This window comes from Giraffa tippelskirchi, chromosome 12 (assembly GCF_054371585.1).
Source record: "Giraffa tippelskirchi isolate mGirTip1 chromosome 12, T2T-mGirTip1v1.2.pri, whole genome shotgun sequence".
Taxonomy (NCBI): domain Eukaryota; kingdom Metazoa; phylum Chordata; class Mammalia; order Artiodactyla; family Giraffidae; genus Giraffa; species Giraffa tippelskirchi.
In genome coordinates this window covers 71,549,202-71,573,776 of record NC_137286.1, presented here as the reverse complement: position 1 = coordinate 71,573,776, position 24,575 = coordinate 71,549,202, and the positions used below count along the sequence as shown (strand labels likewise).

The 24,575-nt window shown below is 54.9% G+C and overlaps 3 protein-coding genes and 1 long non-coding RNA gene across 4 annotated transcripts in view; 3 read left to right on the top strand and 1 right to left on the bottom strand.

Annotated features, from left to right (window-relative positions):
• The window catches only part of LOC145529707 (uncharacterized), a 1,704,434-nt gene that overhangs the window by 572,847 nt on the left and 1,107,012 nt on the right, over positions 1 to 24,575 (bottom strand). The window contains exons 140-143 of the long non-coding RNA XR_014071296.1: positions 23,325 to 23,436; positions 15,684 to 15,795; positions 8,045 to 8,156; positions 403 to 514 (exon numbers count right to left, since the gene is read on the bottom strand). This is a non-coding gene — a long non-coding RNA (uncharacterized LOC145529707). The remainder of the gene's footprint in view (positions 1 to 402; positions 515 to 8,044; positions 8,157 to 15,683; positions 15,796 to 23,324; positions 23,437 to 24,575) is intronic.
• On the top strand, positions 4,197 to 6,004 carry LOC145529637 (uncharacterized). The gene is made up of 3 exons (XM_081550234.1): positions 4,197 to 4,389; positions 4,789 to 5,101; positions 5,352 to 6,004. Exons 1-3 carry the CDS (start codon positions 4,255 to 4,257, stop codon positions 5,978 to 5,980), a joined length of 1,077 nt encoding a protein of 358 aa, XP_081406360.1. The 5' UTR covers positions 4,197 to 4,254; the 3' UTR covers positions 5,981 to 6,004.
• Positions 11,836 to 13,643, top strand: LOC145529690 (uncharacterized). Its single transcript, XM_081550294.1, has 3 exons — positions 11,836 to 12,028; positions 12,428 to 12,740; positions 12,991 to 13,643. Exons 1-3 carry the CDS (start codon positions 11,894 to 11,896, stop codon positions 13,617 to 13,619), a joined length of 1,077 nt encoding a protein of 358 aa, XP_081406420.1. The 5' UTR covers positions 11,836 to 11,893; the 3' UTR covers positions 13,620 to 13,643.
• On the top strand, positions 16,220 to 21,284 carry LOC145529578 (uncharacterized). The gene is made up of 3 exons (XM_081550163.1): positions 16,220 to 19,669; positions 20,069 to 20,381; positions 20,632 to 21,284. Exons 1-3 carry the CDS (start codon positions 19,433 to 19,435, stop codon positions 21,258 to 21,260), a joined length of 1,179 nt encoding a protein of 392 aa, XP_081406289.1. The 5' UTR covers positions 16,220 to 19,432; the 3' UTR covers positions 21,261 to 21,284.

Genomic DNA, 24,575 nt, shown 5'->3' with positions numbered 1-24,575 from the left:
CCCCTGCCACAGGGACAAGCCACACCAGTGGCCTCCCTGAGCTCAAATGGCCGGATCTGGGGGTTCCGTCTGGGTGCACACCTCCTTGCTGTGGCCAAGTTCCCCCCTTCTCTGAGCACCAGCTTCATCATCCTCTCGAATGAGGACATCGATTGCTACCTTGGCACGTTACTCTCTTCATCCTGTGAAGACTCATTAGGCTTATCCTACAATTACTAGCTGGCCCGAAGAGATATCTCCTGAATCCAGATTAAGCTGGAGTCTCCCAGGCTCATCTGGCATGTCTTCCCTGAAGTCTGCCAAAACCCACACCCTTGCATTTCCAGGGACTCCCCTTAGCCGGCTGGGCAGAAAACCCAGCATGGTTCAAACAAGCTGACAGACAAGCGGGAGAGGACTCACGGGCAGACGGCCTCCGTCAGGTCTCGGGTGGAGCTCTGGGACCACAGCAGCAACGGGCCATCCCAGCCCCTGGGCTCAGCAGCGCCCTCATTCTCAGGCCGGCGGCTCTGCCCTGAGGGGAGCAGGAAGGTCACCAACTGCCGCAGGCGGACCTCAAGCCCCTCCCACTGCTGGAGCCTGACCTCCCCCGGCCCCACCCCTTCCCCTACCCCAGCAGGACGAGAGCTCGTCTTCCCCTGGCTTCCAACGTGAGGCCCGGCCCTGGGCCCCGATTGGGCACTGCCCCAGTCCGGAGCCAATCACAGTGGCCAGGGAGGTGGAACGCACCGATTGGCCAGGGCCAGGTCATGTGACCATGCTCCCCAGGAAACTCAAATATTACCAAGATTCCCTAACAAACCAATGAACAAAATTATCCAGTAAAGGCAAACCGTACTTTTTAATGAGGCCGATGTCACAGAAAAAAAAAAAAAAGCTTCACAATGAACTGCTCAAGGAAGCTACTAAATAAACTTTCAGAAAAGTTAAGTAGTTTTTTTTTTTTTTTTAATAGGGTGACGGAGAGCTATACCTTTCCCATCTATGTGAATTTAGGTTTAAACTAGATTTCCCTTGGCTATTATATACCACAAAAAAACCCCACATCACCCCCTTTCACTCCCCCCACCCCCCAAAAGTGTTTTAGTCTATTGAGTTTTTGTGTCCTCAGTTGTGTCTGATTCACGGCAACTCACGAACTCTACACAGCCAGGCTCTTCCGTCCATGGAATTCAGGGCAATTTTTTTCTGTCACAGTAAATGCCCACCCTGGGTGATCCAAAGGCAAGGGCTCAGAGGCTCCTGAGAGTCTAACTCCTTTCAGCCGAGCACAGAGCTGTCTCCTCACTGGGATGCCTGTGGCCTGGGGCTCCCAGAGGGGAGAGCAGCACTCGCCCCACCGTGTGGTCACTGCTGGAAGTGCAGGCTGCTCCTCACTCCCCCTTGACAGTGTCCCTGAGGGCAGAACAGTGGGAATCTACTCAAGGTGGAAATGCAAACTCCCATGCAACCAAACTTCCCACAAGGTCTCCAAAACCACTCAGGAACAGGGAATTGGAAACTGCAGGGCATGACATGAATGGAGATGGAGACTTGACACCTTACACTGAGTTCACTTCCAGTTATCCCTAGACAAAGTTTCCATGAAAACTTGTCACAAATCTAGAAGAACAATGAGCAGAAACCGGACACGTGCTTTGAGTCTTCACACACAAAACTAAAAGGCAGTCCACAAAACAACCCAGAGAATACAGTGGACTTTGCAAAATCAAAGATATCTACTGTGGGAAAGACCTCATTACAAAAGCAAAAGACAGGTCATACATCGCGAGACGAATGAGTGGAAACACAAAGCTTCTCAAGGATGTGTCTCCAAACAGACAAAGAACACCAACACAACAAGCCTGTGAAAACTAGGGAAAGGTCTGAAGGGACACCAGACTGAGGAAGACACACACAGAGTATCCCGGATGATGTCCAGCACGGAGGGCCTGAAGAAACAACAGTCTAGTTGCACTCCCTCAGGCCTGTGTGACCCTGGATGAGGCCTCTGTTTCCCGGTGGCTCTGAGAGATGGACAGGGAGGAAGGGGAAGAGAAATCACTTGCATTTCTAATACTCACAGCAAAGTCTTCCAATGAGAAGGGAATTATCACCCCCACTGACAATGCCATGCACTGAAGTGATACCCACGAGTCCATCTAACCCAGAAGGGAAGGAAGGACCTGTTCTCACAAAACGGCGAGAGATGGAAGAAGGAAGATCAAGCCCACACCAATCACTGGAAAGAGAAGCTGTGCTCAGGGCTTGAAAGAATTCCTATTGGGAAAATGATGTCACAGCCCCACAAGGCAATCCACAGCTTGGATGCTATTCCTCCCAAAATGCCAATGCATTGTCGCACCGAACAAAGAATTGCAAAAGGGGTTACGGAAACAGAAAAGAGCCTAAATTGTCAATACAATCCGACGAAAAAGCCCCGATACGGACATCCAAGGTTGTGTGAAAGGAAATTAGACGACCAAACTAGGATCCTCAGGAGCGTATCGGAGAAGGCGATGGCGACCCACGCCAGTACTCTTGCCTGGAAAATGCCCTGGACGGAGGAGCCTGGTAGGCTGCAGGCCATGGGGTCGCGCAGAGTCAGACACGACTGAAGTGACTTAGCCGCAGCGGCAGCAGCAGGACAGTATGCTATTGGGAATACAACAACACACACAGATCCAGATCGATGGAATAAAGTTGAGGGTCCAGAAACAAACCCCGGCATCCATGGTCAACTCATCTCTGACACAGAAGGGGAGAATATCCAAATGGGAACAAGAAAGCCTCTTCAATAAATGGCCATGGGAAAACCAGACAGCTACATCTGAAGAACGCTATTGGTTTTGATCTCACACCACCTCAATATCGGGGAAAAACCTCACCCTAAAGACTGATGTCATGAGATAGCTAGAAAGAAGCGTAGGTCAAAGGCTCCTTAACATCAGAGTCTCCTTGCCATTTGCTGGGCGGAGGTAGAAATGCGTCTCTTCAAGTAAGGGAAAGAGGGAAATGAAGTACACCAATGGGTTTCCATCCAATGGAACCTCTTCACAACAGAGAAGCTAAGCATTCACAGATGCAAAAGATAGGAAACGGAACATGAGAGACTCCTTGCAAGTGGTGTATCTGAGAAGGGGTTCATATGGAAAGAGACGAAGAATGCACAGCACTCAGATTCCAAGAAACACCACCACCACCCTTGACCCTTCCCCCATGACCAACTCCGACCTAAAGCCTTTCTCTCCCTCTAACCCATCCCTAAAACATAACCCTCATCTAATCATATACATGTGCATTCCTAGCATCCATCCATCCACACACGAGAGAGAAAGAGGAAGACACAGACTGAATCGAGAAAGGAAAAGAGAGGGACACAGCCAGAGAGAGACACGGAACCAAAGAGAGGAAAGGAGTCGATGGTCCAGACTTTTCATCAATCTGTCTCGAAGGTAGAAGCAATGACAGCGCCCATCCACCCCAGAAGGGGGAAAAGGACGGAAGGTTTGGAGAGGAAAAGACAAGAACGCAGGGAGCCATTAGAAGCTCAGCCACCCGCAGAAGCCGAGCTGGGACACTTGAACAGAATCTCAATGGAAACAGAGGACCAGAAAGTTGGCTACTCTTTTCTATAAGAGAGGGAGACCTTCGAGTCTTCCTTTCGGGCCTCCAACTTGGATGTGGGGTCTCAAAACAGTCAGGAGGGGCAGTGCCTTTTCCTGGGTACCACGGCGCATCCAGGCCTCGTTCTGCCCCATTCTGTGCTGTGTCAGCCCTGGATGGAGTCTTTCTTTCTGAAGTCTCAGCGCACAAGCTCCACGTGATATCGGCCCCAGGTGGAGAGGCATGGAGCTGCTCGTAGGCCGACAGACCTAGGAAACAGATGGGAGAATGACCCCCACTCTGCAGATGGAGAGACTGGGGAAACCCTGAGGGGCATATGCTTGTCCAGGGCCACACCACTTATGAGAAGAAGGAGCCTGGTCTGAGAGCAGCGGGGTCCTCGGAGCTCAGGCCCTGGCTGCACCCAGGCCTCCCCAGGGCTGTGGGCTGGGCTGTGTGGCTGTCAATGTGCCTGCACATGGCCTAAGGGGGGTGGTCGAGCAGTCAGAAACCCAGAGATTCCCTTGGGAAGTTTTGGGGAAGGGACCTCAGCACGAACCCCAGGAAATGATGTCACCTGCCGGCAACAGAACCCAACAGAACCCGCAACCCGGGTATCCAGGCCTCCAGAGCGGAGAGGAGCCCCCAGCCAGATCTCTTGCTGCCAGGATGTTCTGCTGTTTGCCCCTGCCCAGAGGCCGGGGCCTCAGGAGAGCTCACAGGCAGTGTGCGTGGGCACCCTGTCGACGTTGGCTCAGGGCACCCCCGAGAGGCCTCTGGCCCTCTGCCCGGAGAAACAGAAAGGTAACACGGGGAGCCCCAGGCCGGGCCAGGCCACCTCTCCCATGCCACCCGGAAACACCGGGTCCTTTGCCTGTGTGTGTGGATGCGGGTTTCTCGGGGTGTGTCTCCCTCAAGGAAGCCCAGGCGGATGTGGGGTCAGAAGCCTGCGGACAAGTTGTGTCCACACCCCAGGGGAGATCAGGCTGGCTGGGATGGGAACAGTGCGGGCAGGGCCGGCCGCCCAGGCTGACCTCACACCCTCAGGTGGGTCTCTTTCCTCCCGGGTGGGGATCTGAGCAGACACACGTCTCTGACCCTTCTGGGAAGAGAAGTTCGAGCAGGCAGAAGCAGCGGCTCCACTGGCCAGGCCCAGCTCGGAAAACTCCCAGCACGGCTGGCTGACGGTCACTGTCGTTGCAGAGCTTCCCACGTGATGAGGCCGAGGACGGGGACACCCCGTCCACCTCCCGGAGGGAGGGGTCGGAGCACCAACCCCCCGCCCGTGAGGCCCAGTGCAGGCTCCAGGTGAGCGTGCCCACGGAGGCATCAGCCCCACCGGGGGCGAAGCGGAGGCGGGGAAGGCCTGCTGCCGAGACACCGCCCAGGATACACCCGGCGGCCCAGTCTGAGGCTGCCACGGAGCTCAGCACACCCGGCTCCGACCCAGAGTCCCGAGAACCCCGGCCTCTGAGGCAGCAGGAGGACCTGGAGCCCAGCACGCCAGAGCACAGAGGTAAGGACGCTGGGGCTGGTGCACGGGAGTGTGTGGGGAGGGGGTGCTGAGCTACACAGGGACGAGTCCCCGAAAGATGCTGCTGGGCCTGCAGCAAGCGCTGGCCTCACACCCCCACCCCCATCTTGCACACTTCAGTCCCAAAAGACATCCAACCCTGGGTATTCTTTCGGAATCTCTTGGAAGCTTTCTGTCCCGGGATACGCACATGCCAAGGCTGGTCTGTGGGCAAACTTTGCTTCTCCCCCAGCTCTAGCACTGGCCTCCAACTGGAAACAGGCTCCACTTCCCAGACCTGTGCCTACAGAGGTGGTGGCTCCAGGTGCAGGACCCAGGGATCCACCGAGGGCAGATGGAGAACCGAGCCTTGCCCTCGCAGAGACACCAGGCCAGCTGGGTACTGGCCAGCACACCGGGCAGATCGGATTTCCGTGCCTGCAGGACCCCCAGCCCCAGGCACTGATGTCCCACCCCCTCAGCCAGAACCTCCACCTCCACGTGCACCTGTACCTGCTCGGGCTTTGGCAGGAGAACCCGAGGCAGAGGAGGAGTCACCGCCTCGGCAGGGAGAGCCTGCCCTGGCTCCCGCGCAACACCCAGACGCCGACGATGACTCACCCGCCCCTGCAGGAAGAACGAGCCCCTGCTCTGGACAGAGACCCAGAGCCCTTGCCGGAAACACCATGTCCAGGGGAGCGGTCGGCTCTGCAGCCTCCATCCCTGTCTGCTCACCGTGGACGCCGGCAACTCGGTCTGCCCCCAGGGGACATGGAGTTCCTTTCCCCTGAGCTGCTTTGCATTTGGTTTGTTTCCACCTTTCTGGTGATGTTTTACTTTTTGTATGGTTTCGTCTATTTTTGTTGGTTAAGTTGGGATTAGTAAACTTTTTCATCATTGTTGCAATTTGGGACACTGTTGTGTAACTCTGGTGATACGGTGTTACCATCACCACTCTGTAGTTTCAGACCCGTTCGATCTTTATGCCCCACCCGCCAACAAAGCCTGGGTTCAAGGCAAGCAGGCCCTGTTCATCCCTCCCCCCGATCCTGACCACAATTTCATCTTTTCTTTCTGCATTCCTTCCTATATTCTTGGTGTCCCCAATCAATGACTCTCAGTGAGATGACTGAAGGAGTTTTTTTCGGACTCTCCACCTACTGTAAGACTCCATTGGAGAGTTCTCATTTTTATGTCATTTGAACTAGCCTTTGATAGCTGAAAGGACGGTGTACGTCCTTTCAAGATATCATGTGCCAAACGAAGCCCTTTTGGCAAATGCCATCATTATCTCCAGGCAGGCATTGCTGTTTGAAGGGTGCCATCTCAGCCAGAAGGCAGAGGCTGAGCTCCTCTTGTTGCACCAACTCCCAAAAGAAGCCAAGAAAGGGAGCTGGAACAACAAACCTCCCCAACCCCCAGGAAAGCGTTCTTCACGACAGAAGGCTAGCAAATGACCCAACAACCTTGTGGCCCAGAACCCCTCTAGAAAAATCACTGTTCCATACAAAAGAGAAACACATGGGAAGTTCCAAGGAGAGGCAATGCCCATGGCCAGTGTACTTTAGAGACGGCCTGACCGCTCCGGGGAAGACACGCACCGACGGAACCCCTTGGGAAACAGCAGTGAGAGTCCTCACCGTCGTAAGGGTTTCCTCTGGGGACAACCTGCCCTGGGCACCACATGAGGGAGCAGACCGGCTTCTCTTCCTCTGCCCCCACACCACGCACTCATGAAGGCAGCTCAGGTGTTCTCATGCCCTGCCTGCCTGCCTGCCTGCCTGGCTCATCCGTGAGCTGTGACCACCTCCAGGGCAGGACTCCACCTTCTCCTCTCTGTGTACCGTGAATCTGCACACAGTGGGCTTTCAGAACCTTAGGAGACTTGAGCCATTCCCACTCGAGCCAGAACCCTCCCCAGGAAGGAAAACAGCTGTGGAGTCATTTTGGCCCCAGCACTGGTTCCCAAACCCTGGCGGCTCCTACAGCCTCTACGGTGTGAAGAGGGAGGTCCCTTTTGACAGAGCTTTCCGGCTGTCAGATCGAAGCTGTTGTTTCACTGTCAGCTGTGTCTCTGCCGTTGCAGCCAGGTGGGCCACGCTGCTCCAAAGGAGCTCACAAGCTCAGTTGCAAGGGAGGTATTGAGAGGACAGGGATGGCTACAACGTGCTGCAAACTGAGTGAGGGTCCCCACAATCCTCAGCAAAGGTCTGTGGTGTGCAAGTGGGGAGTAGAGGGCCCCCAAGTTCCAAAGGAAGGGAGGTACTCGGGAGATAAAGCCCTTGGCTGCTGTGGTAGCAGCTGCAGATGGCAGCTCGTCCACAGTGCACTTCGAATGAGGTCATATGAGCGGGACTCTGGAAATGGCTCCGAAATCCAGAGAAAGGGGTCAGGGTATGTGGGAATCCGGCGGGGGTGGGGGGTGGATGAAGGAAGGTGTCCTTCCTCTCTCCAGTGCAATTTGGTTTGGTGAGTCTCAAAGCTACCAGATGGCACTTCCCAAGTCAGGCCCCCGCAGGAATCAGGGTGGGCTGCGTGCCTCGGCCCCTGCCACAGGGACAAGCCACACCAGTGGCCTCCCTGAGCTCAAATGGCCGGATCTGGGGGTTCCGTCTGGGTGCACACCTCCTTGCTGTGGCCAAGTTCCCCCCTTCTCTGAGCACCAGCTTCATCATCCTCTCGAATGAGGACATCGATTGCTACCTTGGCACGTTACTCTCTTCATCCTGTGAAGACTCATTAGGCTTATCCTACAATTACTAGCTGGCCCGAAGAGATATCTCCTGAATCCAGATTAAGCTGGAGTCTCCCAGGCTCATCTGGCATGTCTTCCCTGAAGTCTGCCAAAACCCACACCCTTGCATTTCCAGGGACTCCCCTTAGCCGGCTGGGCAGAAAACCCAGCATGGTTCAAACAAGCTGACAGACAAGCGGGAGAGGACTCACGGGCAGACGGCCTCCGTCAGGTCTCGGGTGGAGCTCTGGGACCACAGCAGCAACGGGCCATCCCAGCCCCTGGGCTCAGCAGCGCCCTCATTCTCAGGCCGGCGGCTCTGCCCTGAGGGGAGCAGGAAGGTCACCAACTGCCGCAGGCGGACCTCAAGCCCCTCCCACTGCTGGAGCCTGACCTCCCCCGGCCCCACCCCTTCCCCTACCCCAGCAGGACGAGAGCTCGTCTTCCCCTGGCTTCCAACGTGAGGCCCGGCCCTGGGCCCCGATTGGGCACTGCCCCAGTCCGGAGCCAATCACAGTGGCCAGGGAGGTGGAACGCACCGATTGGCCAGGGCCAGGTCATGTGACCATGCTCCCCAGGAAACTCAAATATTACCAAGATTCCCTAACAAACCAATGAACAAAATTATCCAGTAAAGGCAAACCGTACTTTTTAATGAGGCCGATGTCACAGAAAAAAAAAAAAAAATGCTTCACAATGAACTGCTCAAGGAAGCTACTAAATAAACTTTCAGAAAAGTTAAGTAGTTTTTTTTTTTTTTTAATAGGGTGACGGAGAGCTATACCTTTCCCATCTATGTGAATTTAGGTTTAAACTAGATTTCCCTTGGCTATTATATACGACAAAAAAACCCCACATCACCCCCTTTCACTCCCCCCACCCCCCAAAAGTGTTTTAGTCTATTGAGTTTTTGTGTCCTCAGTTGTGTCTGATTCACGGCAACTCACGAACTCTACACAGCCAGGCTCTTCCGTCCATGGAATTCAGGGCAATTTTTTTCTGTCACAGTAAATGCCCACCCTGGGTGATCCAAAGGCAAGGGCTCAGAGGCTCCTGAGAGTCTAACTCCTTTCAGCCGAGCACAGAGCTGGCTCCTCACTGGGATGCCTGTGGCCTGGGGCTCCCAGAGGGGAGAGCAGCACTCGCCCCACCGTGTGGTCACTGCTGGAAGTGCAGGCTGCTCCTCACTCCCCCTTGACAGTGTCCCTGAGGGCAGAACAGTGGGAATCTACTCAAGGTGGAAATGCAAACTCCCATGCAACCAAACTTCCCACAAGGTCTCCAAAACCACTCAGGAACAGGGAATTGGAAACTGCAGGGCATGACATGAATGGAGATGGAGACTTGACACCTTACACCGAGTTCACTTCCAGTTATCCCTAAAGTTTCCATGAAAACTTGTCACAAATCTAGAAGAACAATGAGCAGAAACCGGACACGTGCTTTGAGTCTTCACACACAAAACTAAAAGGCAGTCCACAAAACAACCCAGAGAATACAGTGGACTTTGCAAAATCAAAGATATCTACTGTGGGAAAGACCTCATTACAAAAGCAAAAGACAGGTCATACATCGCGAGACGAATGAGTGGAAACACAAAGCTTCTCAAGGATGTGTCTCCAAACAGACAAAGAACACCAACACAACAAGCCTGTGAAAACTAGGGAAAGGTCTGAAGGGACACCAGACTGAGGAAGACACACACAGAGTATCCCGGATGATGTCCAGCACGGAGGGCCTGAAGAAACAACAGTCTAGTTGCACTCCCTCAGGCCTGTGTGACCCTGGATGAGGCCTCTGTTTCCCGGTGGCTCTGAGAGATGGACAGGGAGGAAGGGGAAGAGAAATCACTTGCATTTCTAATACTCACAGCAAAGTCTTCCAATGAGAAGGGAATTATCACCCCCACTGACAATGCCATTCACTGAAGTGATACCCACGAGTCCATCTAACCCAGAAGGGAAGGAAGGACCTGTTCTCACAAAACGGCGAGAGATGGAAGAAGGAAGATCAAGCCCACACCAATCACTGGAAAGAGAAGCTGTGCTCAGGGCTTGAAAGAATTCCTATTGGGAAAATGATGTCACAGCCCCACAAGGCAATCCACAGCTTGGATGCTATTCCTCCCAAAATGCCAATGCATTGTCGCACCGAACAAAGAACTGCAAAAGGGGTTACGGAAACAGAAAAGAGCCTAAATTGTCAATACAATCCGACGAAAAAGCCCCGATACGGACATCCAAGGTTGTGTGAAAGGAAATTAGACGACCAAACTAGGATCCTCAGGAGCGTATCGGAGAAGGCGATGGCGACCCACGCCAGTACTCTTGCCTGGAAAATGCCCTGGACGGAGGAGCCTGGTAGGCTGCAGGCCATGGGGTCGCGCAGAGTCAGACACGACTGAAGTGACTTAGCCGCAGCGGCAGCAGCAGGACAGTATGCTATTGGGAATACAACAACACACACAGATCCAGATCGATGGAATAAAGTTGAGGGTCCAGAAACAAACCCCGGCATCCATGGTCAACTCATCTCTGACACAGAAGGGGAGAATATCCAAATGGGAACAAGAAAGCCTCTTCAATAAATGGCCATGGGAAAACCAGACAGCTACATCTGAAGAACGCTATTGGTTTTGATCTCACACCACCTCAATATCGGGGAAAAACCTCACCCTAAAGACTGATGTCATGAGATAGCTAGAAAGAAGCGTAGGTCAAAGGCTCCTTAACATCAGAGTCTCCTTGCCATTTGCTGGGCGGAGGTAGAAATGCGTCTCTTCAAGTAAGGGAAAGAGGGAAATGAAGTACACCAATGGGTTTCCATCCAATGGAACCTCTTCACAACAGAGAAGCTAAGCATTCACAGATGCAAAAGATAGGAAACGGAACATGAGAGACTCCTTGCAAGTGGTGTATCTGAGAAGGGGTTCATATGGAAAGAGACGAAGAATGCACAGCACTCAGATTCCAAGAAACACCACCACCACCCTTGACCCTTCCCCCATGACCAACTCCGACCTAAAGCCTTTCTCTCCCTCTAACCCATCCCTAAAACATAACCCTCATCTAATCATATACATGTGCATTCCTAGCATCCATCCATCCACACACGAGAGAGAAAGAGGAAGACACAGACTGAATCGAGAAAGGAAAAGAGAGGGACACAGCCAGAGAGAGACACGGAACCAAAGAGAGGAAAGGAGTCGATGGTCCAGACTTTTCATCAATCTGTCTCGAAGGTAGAAGCAATGACAGCGCCCATCCACCCCAGAAGGGGGAAAAGGACGGAAGGTTTGGAGAGGAAAAGACAAGAACGCAGGGAGCCATTAGAAGCTCAGCCACCCGCAGAAGCCGAGCTGGGACACTTGAACAGAATCTCAATGGAAACAGAGGACCAGAAAGTTGGCTACTCTTTTCTATAAGAGAGGGAGACCTTCGAGTCTTCCTTTCGGGCCTCCAACTTGGATGTGGGGTCTCAAAACAGTCAGGAGGGGCAGTGCCTTTTCCTGGGTACCACGGCGCATCCAGGCCTCGTTCTGCCCCATTCTGTGCTGTGTCAGCCCTGGATGGAGTCTTTCTTTCTGAAGTCTCAGCGCACAAGCTCCACGTGATATCGGCCCCAGGTGGAGAGGCATGGAGCTGCTCGTAGGCCGACAGACCTAGGAAACAGATGGGAGAATGACCCCCACTCTGCAGATGGAGAGACTGGGGAAACCCTGAGGGGCATATGCTTGTCCAGGGCCACACCACTTATGAGAAGAAGGAGCCTGGTCTGAGAGCAGCGGGGTCCTCGGAGCTCAGGCCCTGGCTGCACCCAGGCCTCCCCAGGGCTGTGGGCTGGGCTGTGTGGCTGTCAATGTGCCTGCACATGGCCTAAGGGGGGTGGTCGAGCAGTCAGAAACCCAGAGATTCCCTTGGGAAGTTTTGGGGAAGGGACCTCAGCACGAACCCCAGGAAATGATGTCACCTGCCGGCAACAGAACCCAACAGAACCCGCAACCCGGGTATCCAGGCCTCCAGAGCGGAGAGGAGCCCCCAGCCAGATCTCTTGCTGCCAGGATGTTCTGCTGTTTGCCCCTGCCCAGAGGCCGGGGCCTCAGGAGAGCTCACAGGCAGTGTGCGTGGGCACCCTGTCGACGTTGGCTCAGGGCACCCCCGAGAGGCCTCTGGCCCTCTGCCCGGAGAAACAGAAAGGTAACACGGGGAGCCCCAGGCCGGGCCAGGCCACCTCTCCCATGCCACCCGGAAACACCGGGTCCTTTGCCTGTGTGTGTGGATGCGGGTTTCTCGGGGTGTGTCTCCCTCAAGGAAGCCCAGGCGGATGTGGGGTCAGAAGCCTGCGGACAAGTTGTGTCCACACCCCAGGGGAGATCAGGCTGGCTGGGATGGGAACAGTGCGGGCAGGGCCGGCCGCCCAGGCTGACCTCACACCCTCAGGTGGGTCTCTTTCCTCCCGGGTGGGGATCTGAGCAGACACACGTCTCTGACCCTTCTGGGAAGAGAAGTTCGAGCAGGCAGAAGCAGCGGCTCCACTGGCCAGGCCCAGCTCGGAAAACTCCCAGCACGGCTGGCTGACGGTCACTGTCGTTGCAGAGCTTCCCACGTGATGAGGCCGAGGACGGGGACACCCCGTCCACCTCCCGGAGGGAGGGGTCGGAGCACCAACCCCCCGCCCGTGAGGCCCAGTGCAGGCTCCAGGTGAGCGTGCCCACGGAGGCATCAGCCCCACCGGGGGCGAAGCGGAGGCGGGGAAGGCCTGCTGCCGAGACACCGCCCAGGATACACCCGGCGGCCCAGTCTGAGGCTGCCACGGAGCTCAGCACACCCGGCTCCGACCCAGAGTCCCGAGAACCCCGGCCTCTGAGGCAGCAGGAGGACCTGGAGCCCAGCACGCCAGAGCACAGAGGTAAGGACGCTGGGGCTGGTGCACGGGAGTGTGTGGGGAGGGGGTGCTGAGCTACACAGGGACGAGTCCCCGAAAGATGCTGCTGGGCCTGCAGCAAGCGCTGGCCTCACACCCCCACCCCCATCTTGCACACTTCAGTCCCAAAAGACATCCAACCCTGGGTATTCTTTCGGAATCTCTTGGAAGCTTTCTGTCCCGGGATACGCACATGCCAAGGCTGGTCTGTGGGCAAACTTTGCTTCTCCCCCAGCTCTAGCACTGGCCTCCAACTGGAAACAGGCTCCACTTCCCAGACCTGTGCCTACAGAGGTGGTGGTTCCAGGTGCAGGACCCAGGGATCCACCGAGGGCAGATGGAGAACCGAGCCTTGCCCTCGCAGAGACACCAGGCCAGCTGGGTACTGGCCAGCACACCGGGCAGATCGGATTTCCGTGCCTGCAGGACCCCCAGCCCCAGGCACTGATGTCCCACCCCCTCAGCCAGAACCTCCACCTCCACGTGCACCTGTACCTGCTCGGGCTTTGGCAGGAGAACCCGAGGCAGAGGAGGAGTCACCGCCTCGGCAGGGAGAGCCTGCCCTGGCTCCCGCGCAACACCCAGACGCCGACGATGACTCACCCGCCCCTGCAGGAAGAACGAGCCCCCGCTCTGGACAGAGACCCAGAGCCCTTGCCGGAAACACCATGTCCAGGGGAGCGGTCGGCTCTGCAGCCTCCATCCCTGTCTGCTCACCGTGGACGCCGGCAACTCGGTCTGCCCCCAGGGGACATGGAGTTCCTTTCCCCTGAGCTGCTTTGCATTTGGTTTGTTTCCACCTTTCTGGTGATGTTTTACTTTTTGTATGGTTTCGTCTATTTTTGTTGGTTAAGTTGGGATTAGTAAACTTTTTCATCATTGTTGCAATTTGGGACACTGTTGTGTAACTCTGGTGATACGGTGTTACCATCACCACTCTGTAGTTTCAGACCCGTTCGATCTTTATGCCCCACCCGCCAACAAAGCCTGGGTTCAAGGCAAGCAGGCCCTGTTCATCCCTCCCCCCGATCCTGACCACAATTTCATCTTTTCTTTCTGCATTCCTTCCTATATTCTTGGTGTCCCCAATCAATGACTCTCAGTGAGATGACTGAAGGAGTTTTTTTCGGACTCTCCACCTACTGTAAGACTCCATTGGAGAGTTCTCATTTTTATGTCATTTGAACTAGCCTTTGATAGCTGAAAGGACGGTGTACGTCCTTTCAAGATATCATGTGCCAAACGAAGCCCTTTTGGCAAATGCCATCATTATCTCCAGGCAGGCATTGCTGTTTGAAGGGTGACATCTCAGCCAGAAGGCAGAGGCTGAGCTCCTCTTGTTGCACCAGCTCCCAAAAGAAGCCAAGAAAGGGAGCTGGAACAACAAACCACCCCAACGCCCAGGAAAGCGTTCTTCACGACAGAAGGCTAGCAAATGACCCAACAACCTTGTGGCCCAGAACCCCTCTAGAAAAATCACTGTTCCATACAAAAGAGAAACACATGGGAAGTTCCAAGGAGAGGCAATGCCCATGGCCAGTGTACTTTAGAGACGGCCTGACCGCTCCGGGGAAGACACGCACCGACGGAACCCCTTGGGAAACAGCAGTGAGAGTCCTCACCGTCGTAAGGGTTTCCTCTGGGGACAACCTGCCCTGGGCACCACATGAGGGAGCAGACCGGCTTCTCTTCCTCTGCCCCCACACCACGCACTCATGAAGGCAGCTCAGGTGTTCTCATGCCCTGCCTGCCTGCCTGCCTGCCTGGCTCATCCGTGAGCTGTGACCACCTCCAGGGCAGGACTCCACCTTCTCCTCTCTGTGTACCGTGAATCTGCACACAGTGGGCTTTCAGAACCTTAGGAGACTTGAGCCATTCCCACTCGAGCCAGAACCCTCCCCAGGAAGGAAAACAGCTGTGGAGTCATTTTGGCCCCAGCACTGGTTCCCAAACCCTGGCGGCTCCTACAGCCTCTACGGTGTGAAGAGGGAGGTCCCTTTTGACAGAGCTTTCCGGCTGTCAGATCGAAGCTGTTGTTTCACTGTCAGCTGTGTCTCTGCCGTTGCAGCCAGGTGGGCCACGCTGCTCCAAAGGAGCTCACAAGCTGAGTTGCAAGGGAGGTATTGAGAGGACAGGGATGGCTACAACGTGCTGCAAACTGAGTGAGGGTCCCCACAATCCTCAGCAAAGGTCTGTGGTGTGCAAGTGGGGAGTAGAGGGCCCCCAAGTTCCAAAGGAAGGGAGGTACTCGGGAGATAAAGCCCTTGGCTGCTGTGGTAGCAGCTGCAGATGGCAGCTCGTCCACAGTGCACTTCGAATGAGGTCATATGAGCGGGACTCTGGAAATGGCTCCGAAATCCAGAGAAAGGGGTCAGGGTATGTGGGAATCCGGCGGGGGTGGGGGGTGGATGAAGGAAGGTGTCCTTCCTCTCTCCAGTGCAATTTGGTTTGGTGAGTCTCAAAGCTACCAGATGGCACTTCCCAAGTCAGGCCCCCGCAGGAATCAGGGTGGGCTGCGTGCCTCGGCCCCTGCCACAGGGACAAGCCACACCAGTGGCCTCCCTGAGCTCAAATGGCCGGATCTGGGGGTTCCGTCTGGGTGCACACCTCCTTGCTGTGGCCAAGTTCCCCCCTTCTCTGAGCACCAGCTTCATCATCCTCTCGAATGAGGACATCGATTGCTACCTTGGCACGTTACTCTCTTCATCCTGTGAAGACTCATTAGGCTTATCCTACAATTACTAGCTGGCCCGAAGAGATATCTCCTGAATCCAGATTAAGCTGGAGTCTCCCAGGCTCATCTGGCATGTCTTCCCTGAAGTCTGCCAAAACCCACACCCTTGCATTTCCAGGGACTCCCCTTAGCCGGCTGGGCAGAAAACCCAGCATGGTTCAAACAAGCTGACAGACAAGCGGGAGAGGACTCACGGGCAGACGGCCTCCGTCAGGTCTCGGGTGGAGCTCTGGGACCACAGCAGCAACGGGCCATCCCAGCCCCTGGGCTCAGCAGCGCCCTCATTCTCAGGCCGGCGGCTCTGCCCTGAGGGGAGCAGGAAGGTCACCAACTGCCGCAGGCGGACCTCAAGCCCCTCCCACTGCTGGAGCCTGACCTCCCCCGGCCCCACCCCTTCCCCTACCCCAGCAGGACGAGAGCTCGTCTTCCCCTGGCTTCCAACGTGAGGCCCGGCCCTGGGCCCCGATTGGGCACTGCCCCAGTCCGGAGCCAATCACAGTGGCCAGGGAGGTGGAACGCACCGATTGGCCAGGGCCAGGTCATGTGACCATGCTCCCCAGGAAACTCAAATATTGCCAAGATTCCCTAACAAACCAATGAACAAAATTATCCAGTAAAGGCAAACCGTACTTTTTAATGAGGCCGATGTCACAGAAAAAAAAAAAAAAGCTTCACAATGAACTGCTCAAGGAAGCTATTAATAAACTTTCAGAAAAGTTAAGTAGTTTTTTTTTTTTTTTTAATAGGGTGACGGAGAGCTATACCTTTCCCATCTATGTGAATTTAGGTTTAAACTAGATTTCCCTTGGCTATTATATACGACAAAAAAACCCCACATCACCCCCTTTCACTCCCCCCACCCCCCAAAAGTGTTTTAGTCTATTGAGTTTTTGTGTCCTCAGTTGTGTCTGATTCACGGCAACTCACGAACTCTACACAGCCAGGCTCTTCCGTCCATGGAATTCAGGGCAATTTTTTTCTGTCACAGTAAATGCCCACCCTGGGTGATCCAAAGGCAAGGGCTCAGAGGCTCCTGAGAGTCTAACTCCTTTCAGCCGAGCACAGAGCTGGCTCCTCACTGGGATGCCTGTGGCCTGGGGCTCCCAGAGGGGAGAGCAGCACTCGCCCCACCGTGTGGTCACTGCTGGAAGTGCAGGCTGCTCCTCACTCCCCCTTGACAGTGTCCCTGAGGGCAGAACAGTGGGAATCTACTCAAGGTGGAAATGCAAACTCCCATGCAACCAAACTTCCCACAAGGTCTCCAAAACCACTCAGGAACAGGGAATTGGAAACTGCAGGGCATGACATGAATGGAGATGGAGACTTGACACCTTACACCGAGTTCACTTCCAGTTATCCCTAGACAAAGTTTCCATGAAAACTTGTCACAAATCTAGAAGAACAATGAGCAGAAACCGGACACGTGCTTTGAGTCTTCACACACAAAACTAAAAGGCAGTCCACAAAACAACCCAGAGAATACAGTGGACTTTGCAAAATCAAAGATATCTACTGTGGGAAAGACCTCATTACAAAAGCAAAAGACAGGTCATACATCGCGAGACGAATGAGTGGAAACACAAAGCTTCTCAAGGATGTGTCTCCAAACAGACAAAGAACACCAACACAACAAGCCTGTGAAAACTAGGGAAAGGTCTGAAGGGACACCAGACTGAGGAAGACACACACAGAGTATCCCGGATGATGTCCAGCACGGAGGGCCTGAAGAAACAACAGTCTAGTTGCACTCCCTCAGGCCTGTGTGACCCTGGATGAGGCCTCTGTTTCCCGGTGGCTCTGAGAGATGGACAGGGAGGAAGGGGAAGAGAAATCACTTGCATTTCTAATACTCACAGCAAAGTCTTCCAATGAGAAGGGAATTATCACCCCCACTGACAATGCCATGCACTGAAGTGATACCCACGAGTCCATCTAACCCAGAAGGGAAGGAAGGACCTGTTCTCACAAAACGGCGAGAGATGGAAGAAGGAAGATCAAGCCCACACCAATCACTGGAAAGAGAAGCTGTGCTCAGGGCTTGAAAGAATTCCTATTGGGAAAATGATGTCACAGCCCCACAAGGCAATCCACAGCTTGGATGCTATTCCTCCCAAAATGCCAATGCATTGTCGCACCGAACAAAGAACTGCAAAAGGGGTTACGGAAACAGAAAAGAGCCTAAATTGTCAATACAATCCGACGAAAAAGCCCCGATACGGACATCCAAGGTTGTGTGAAAGGAAATTAGACGACCAAACTAGGATCCTCAGGAGCGTATCGGAGAAGGCGATGGCGACCCACGCCAGTACTCTTGCCTGGAAAATGCCCTGGACGGAGGAGCCTGGTAGGCTGCAGGCCATGGGGTCGCGCAGAGTCAGACACGACTGAAGTGACTTAGCCGCAGCGGCAGCAGCAGGACAGTATGCTATTGGGAATACAACAACACACACAGATCCAGATCGATGGAATAAAGTTGAGGGTCCAGAAACAAACCCCGGCATCCATGGTCAACTCATCTCTGACACAGAAGGGGAGAATATCCAAATGGGAACAAGAAAGCCTCTTCAATAAATGGCCATGGGAAAACCAGACAGCTACATCTGAAGAACGCTATTGGTTTTGATCTCACACCACCTCAATATCGGGGAAAAACCTCACCCTAAAGACTGATGTCATGAGATAGCTAGAAAGAAGCGTAGGTCAAAGGCTCCTTAACATCAGAGTCTCCTTGCCATTTGCTGGGCGGAGGTAGAAATGGGTCTCTTCAAGTAAGGGAAAGAGGGAAACGAAGTACACCAATGGGTTTCCATCCAATGGAACCTCTTCACAACAGAGAAGCTAAGCATTCACAGATGCAAAAGATAGGAAACGGAACATGAGAGACTCCTTGCAAGTGGTGTATCTGAGAAGGGGTTCATATGGAAAGAGACGAAGAATGCACAGCACTCAGATTCCAAGAAACACCACCACCACCCTTGACCCTTCCCCCATGACCAACTCCGACCTAAAGCCTTTCTCTCCCTCTAACCCATCCCTAAAACATAACCCTCATCTAATCATATACATGTGCATTCCTAGCATCCATCCATCCACACACGAGAGAGAAAGAGGAAGACACAGACTGAATCGAGAAAGGAAAAGAGAGGGACACAGCCAGAGAGAGACACGGAACCAAAGAGAGGAAAGGAGTCGATGGTCCAGACTTTTCATCAATCTGTCTCGAAGGTAGAAGCAATGACAGCGCCCATCCACCCCAGAAGGGGGAAAAGGACGGAAGGTTTGGAGAGGAAAAGACAAGAACGCAGGGAGCCATTAGAAGCTCAGCCACCCGCAGAAGCCGAGCTGGGACACTTGAACAGAATCTCAATGGAAACAGAGGACCAGAAAGTTGGCTACTCTTTTCTATAAGAGAGGGAGACCTTCGAGTCTTCCTTTCGGGCCTCCAACTTGGATGTGGGGTCTCAAAACAGTCAGGAGGGGCAGTGCCTTTTCCTGGGTACCACGGCGCATCCAGGCCTCGTTCTGCCCCATTCTGTGCTGTGTCAGCCCTGGATGGAGTCTTTCTTTCTGAAGTCTCAGCGCACAAGCTCCACGTGATATCGGCCCCAGGTGGAGAGGCATGGAGCTGCTCGTAGGCCGACAGACCTAGGAAACAGATGGGAGAATGACCCCCACTCTGCAGATGGAGAGACTGGGGAAACCCTGAGGGGCATATGCTTGTCCAGGGCCACACCACTTATGAGAAGAAGGAGCCTGGTCTGAGAGCAGCGGGGTCCTCGGAGCTCAGGCCCTGGCTGCACCCAGGCCTCCCCAGGGCTGTGGGCTGGGCTGTGTGGCTGTCAATGTGCCTGCACATGGCCTAAGGGGGGTGGTCGAGCAGTCAGAAACCCAGAGATTCCCTTGGGAAGTTTTGGGGAAGGGACCTCAGCACGAACCCCAGGAAATGATGTCACCTGCCGGCAACAGAACCCAACAGAACCCGCAACCCGGGTATCCAGGCCTCCAGAGCGGAGAGGAGCCCCCAGCCAGATCTCTTGCTGCCAGGATGTTCTGCTGTTTGCCCCTGCCCAGAGGCCGGGGCCTCAGGAGAGCTCACAGGCAGTGTGCGTGGGCACCCTGTCGACGTTGGCTCAGGGCACCCCCGAGAGGCCTCTGGCCCTCTGCCCGGAGAAACAGAAAGGTAACACGGGGAGCCCCAGGCCGGGCCAGGCCACCTCTCCCATGCCACCCGGAAACACCGGGTCCTTTGCCTGTGTGTGTGGATGCGGGTTTCTCGGGGTGTGTCTCCCTCAAGGAAGCCCAGGCGGATGTGGGGTCAGAAGCCTGCGGACAAGTTGTGTCCACACCCCAGGGGAGATCAGGCTGGCTGGGATGGGAACAGTGCGGGCAGGGCCGGCCGCCCAGGCTGACCTCACACCCTCAGGTGGGTCTCTTTCCTCCCGGGTGGGGATCTGAGCAGACACACGTCTCTGACCCTTCTGGGAAGAGAAGTTCGAGCAGGCAGAAGCAGCGGCTCCACTGGCCAGGCCCAGCTCGGAAAACTCCCAGCACGGCTGGCTGACGGTCACTGTCGTTGCAGAGCTTCCCACGTGATGAGGCCGAGGACGGGGACACCCCGTCCACCTCCCGGAGGGAGGGGTCGGAGCACCAACCCCCCGCCCGTGAGGCCCAGTGCAGGCTCCAGGTGAGCGTGCCCACGGAGGCATCAGCCCCACCGGGGGCGAAGCGGAGGCGGGGAAGGCCTGCTGCCGAGACACCGCCCAGGATACACCCGGCGGCCCAGTCTGAGGCTGCCACGGAGCTCAGCACACCCGGCTCCGACCCAGAGTCCCGAGAACCCCGGCCTCTGAGGCAGCAGGAGGACCTGGAGCCCAGCACGCCAGAGCACAGAGGTAAGGACGCTGGGGCTGGTGCACGGGAGTGTGTGGGGAGGGGGTGCTGAGCTACACAGGGACGAGTCCCCGAAAGATGCTGCTGGGCCTGCAGCAAGCGCTGGCCTCACACCCCCACCCCCATCTTGCACACTTCAGTCCCAAAAGACATCCAACCCTGGGTATTCTTTCGGAATCTCTTGGAAGCTTTCTGTCCCGGGATACGCACATGCCAAGGCTGGTCTGTGGGCAAACTTTGCTTCTCCCCCAGCTCTAGCACTGGCCTCCAACTGGAAACAGGCTCCACTTCCCAGACCTGTGCCTACAGAGGTGGTGGTTCCAGGTGCAGGACCCAGGGATCCACCGAGGGCAGATGGAGAACCGAGCCTTGCCCTCGCAGAGACACCAGGCCAGCTGGGTACTGGCCAGCACACCGGGCAGATCGGATTTCCGTGCCTGCAGGACCCCCAGCCCCAGGCACTGATGTCCCACCCCCTCAGCCAGAACCTCCACCTCCACGTGCACCTGTACCTGCTCGGGCTTTGGCAGGAGAACCCGAGGCAGAGGAGGAGTCACCGCCTCGGCAGGGAGAGCCTGCCCTGGCTCCCGCGCAACACCCAGACGCCGACGATGACTCACCCGCCCCTGCAGGAAGAACGAGCCCCCGCTCTGGACAGAGACCCAGAGCCCTTGCCGGAAACACCATGTCCAGGGGAGCGGTCGGCTCTGCAGCCTCCATCCCTGTCTGCTCACCGTGGACGCCGGCAACTCGGTCTGCCCCCAGGGGACATGGAGTTCCTTTCCCCTGAGCTGCTTTGCATTTGGTTTGTTTCCACCTTTCTGGTGATGTTTTACTTTTTGTATGGTTTCGTCTATTTTTGTTGGTTAAGTTGGGATTAGTAAACTTTTTCATCATTGTTGCAATTTGGGACACTGTTGTGTAACTCTGGTGATACGGTGTTACCATCACCACTCTGTAGTTTCAGACCCGTTCGATCTTTATGCCCCACCCGCCAACAAAGCCTGGGTTCAAGGCAAGCAGGCCCTGTTCATCCCTCCCCCCGATCCTGACCACAATTTCATCTTTTCTTTCTGCATTCCTTCCTATATTCTTGGTGTCCCCAATCAATGACTCTCAGTGAGATGACTGAAGGAGTTTTTTTCGGACTCTCCACCTACTGTAAGACTCCATTGGAGAGTTCTCATTTTTATGTCATTTGAACTAGCCTTTGATAGCTGAAAGGACGGTGTACGTCCTTTCAAGATATCATGTGCCAAACGAAGCCCTTTTGGCAAATGCCATCATTATCTCCAGGCAGGCATTGCTGTTTGAAGGGTGACATCTCAGCCAGAAGGCAGAGGCTGAGCTCCTCTTGTTGCACCAGCTCCCAAAAGAAGCCAAGAAAGGGAGCTGGAACAACAAACCACCCCAACGCCCAGGAAAGCGTTCTTCACGACAGAAGGCTAGCAAATGACCCAACAACCTTGTGGCCCAGAACCCCTCTAGAAAAATCACTGTTCCATACAAAAGAGAAACACATGGGAAGTTCCAAGGAGAGGCAATGCCCATGGCCAGTGTACTTTAGAGACGGCCTGACCGCTCCGGGGAAGACACGCACCGACGGAACCCCTTGGGAAACAGCAGTGAGAGTCCTCACCGTCGTAAGGGTTTCCTCTGGGGACAACCTGCCCTGGGCACCACATGAGGGAGCAGACCGGCTTCTCTTCCTCTGCCCCCACACCACGCACTCATGAAGGCAGCTCAGGTGGTCTCATGCCCTGCCTGCCTGCCTGCCTGCCTGGCTCATCCGTGAGCTGTGACCACCTCCAGGGCAGGACTCCACCTTCTCCTCTCTGTGTACCGTGAATCTGCACACAGTGGGCTTTCAGAACCTTAGGAGACTTGAGCCATTCCCACTCGAGCCAGAACCCTCCCCAGGAAGGAAAACAGCTGTGGAGTCATTTTGGCCCCAGCACTGGTTCCCAAACCCTGGCGGCTCCTACAGCCTCTACGGTGTGAAGAGGGAGGTCCCTTTTGACAGAGCTTTCCGGCTGTCAGATCGAAGCTGTTGTTTCACTGTCAGCTGTGTCTCTGCCGTTGCAGCCAGGTGGGCCACGCTGCTCCAAAGGAGCTCACAAGCTGAGTTGCAAGGGAGGTATTGAGAGGACAGGGATGGCTACAACGTGCTGCAAACTGAGTGAGGGTCCCCACAATCCTCAGCAAAGGTCTGTGGTGTGCAAGTGGGGAGTAGAGGGCCCCCAAGTTCCAAAGGAAGGGAGGTACTCGGGAGATAAAGCCCTTGGCTGCTGTGGTAGCAGCTGCAGATGGCAGCTCGTCCACAGTGCACTTCGAATGAGGTCATATGAGCGGGACTCTGGAAATGGCTCCGAAATCCAGAGAAAGGGGTCAGGGTATGTGGGAATCCGGCGGGGGTGGGGGGTGGATGAAGGAAGGTGTCCTTCCTCTCTCCAGTGCAATTTGGTTTGGTGAGTCTCAAAGCTACCAGATGGCACTTCCCAAGTCAGGCCCCCGCAGGAATCAGGGTGGGCTGCGTGCCTCGGCCCCTGCCACAGGGACAAGCCACACCAGTGGCCTCCCTGAGCTCAAATGGCCGGATCTGGGGGTTCCGTCTGGGTGCACACCTCCTTGCTGTGGCCAAGTTCCCCCCTTCTCTGAGCACCAGCTTCATCATCCTCTCGAATGAGGACATCGATTGCTACCTTGGCACGTTACTCTCTTCATCCTGTGAAGACTCATTAGGCTTATCCTACAATTACTAGCTGGCCCGAAGAGATATCTCCTGAATCCAGATTAAGCTGGAGTCTCCCAGGCTCATCTGGCATGTCTTCCCTGAAGTCTGCCAAAACCCACACCCTTGCATTTCCAGGGACTCCCCTTAGCCGGCTGGGCAGAAAACCCAGCATGGTTCAAACAAGCTGACAGACAAGCGGGAGAGGACTCACGGGCAGACGGCCTCCGTCAGGTCTCGGGTGGAGCTCTGGGACCACAGCAGCAACGGGCCATCCCAGCCCCTGGGCTCAGCAGCGCCCTCATTCTCAGGCCGGCGGCTCTGCCCTGAGGGGAGCAGGAAGGTCACCAACTGCCGCAGGCGGACCTCAAGCCCCTCCCACTGCTGGAGCCTGACCTCCCCCGGCCCCACCCCTTCCCCTACCCCAGCAGGACGAGAGCTCGTCTTCCCCTGGCTTCCAACGTGAGGCCCGGCCCTGGGCCCCGATTGGGCACTGCCCCAGTCCGGAGCCAATCACAGTGGCCAGGGAGGTGGAACGCACCGATTGGCCAGGGCCAGGTCATGTGACCATGCTCCCCAGGAAACTCAAATATTGCCAAGATTCCCTAACAAACCAATGAACAAAATTATCCAGTAAAGGCAAACCGTACTTTTTAATGAGGCCGATGTCACAGAAAAAAAAAAAAAAGCTTCACAATGAACTGCTCAAGGAAGCTATTAATAAACTTTCAGAAAAGTTAAGTAGTTTTTTTTTTTTTTTTAATAGGGTGACGGAGAGCTATACCTTTCCCATCTATGTGAATTTAGGTTTAAACTAGATTTCCCTTGGCTATTATATACGACAAAAAAACCCCACATCACCCCCTTTCACTCCCCCCACCCCCCAAAAGTGTTTTAGTCTATTGAGTTTTTGTGTCCTCAGTTGTGTCTGATTCACGGCAACTCACGAACTCTACACAGCCAGGCTCTTCCGTCCATGGAATTCAGGGCAATTTTTTTCTGTCACAGTAAATGCCCACCCTGGGTGATCCAAAGGCAAGGGCTCAGAGGCTCCTGAGAGTCTAACTCCTTTCAGCCGAGCACAGAGCTGGCTCCTCACTGGGATGCCTGTGGCCTGGGGCTCCCAGAGGGGAGAGCAGCACTCGCCCCACCGTGTGGTCACTGCTGGAAGTGCAGGCTGCTCCTCACTCCCCCTTGACAGTGTCCCTGAGGGCAGAACAGTGGGAATCTACTCAAGGTGGAAATGCAAACTCCCATGCAACCAAACTTCCCACAAGGTCTCCAAAACCACTCAGGAACAGGGAATTGGAAACTGCAGGGCATGACATGAATGGAGATGGAGACTTGACACCTTACACCGAGTTCACTTCCAGTTATCCCTAGACAAAGTTTCCATGAAAACTTGTCACAAATCTAGAAGAACAATGAGCAGAAACCGGACACGTGCTTTGAGTCTTCACACACA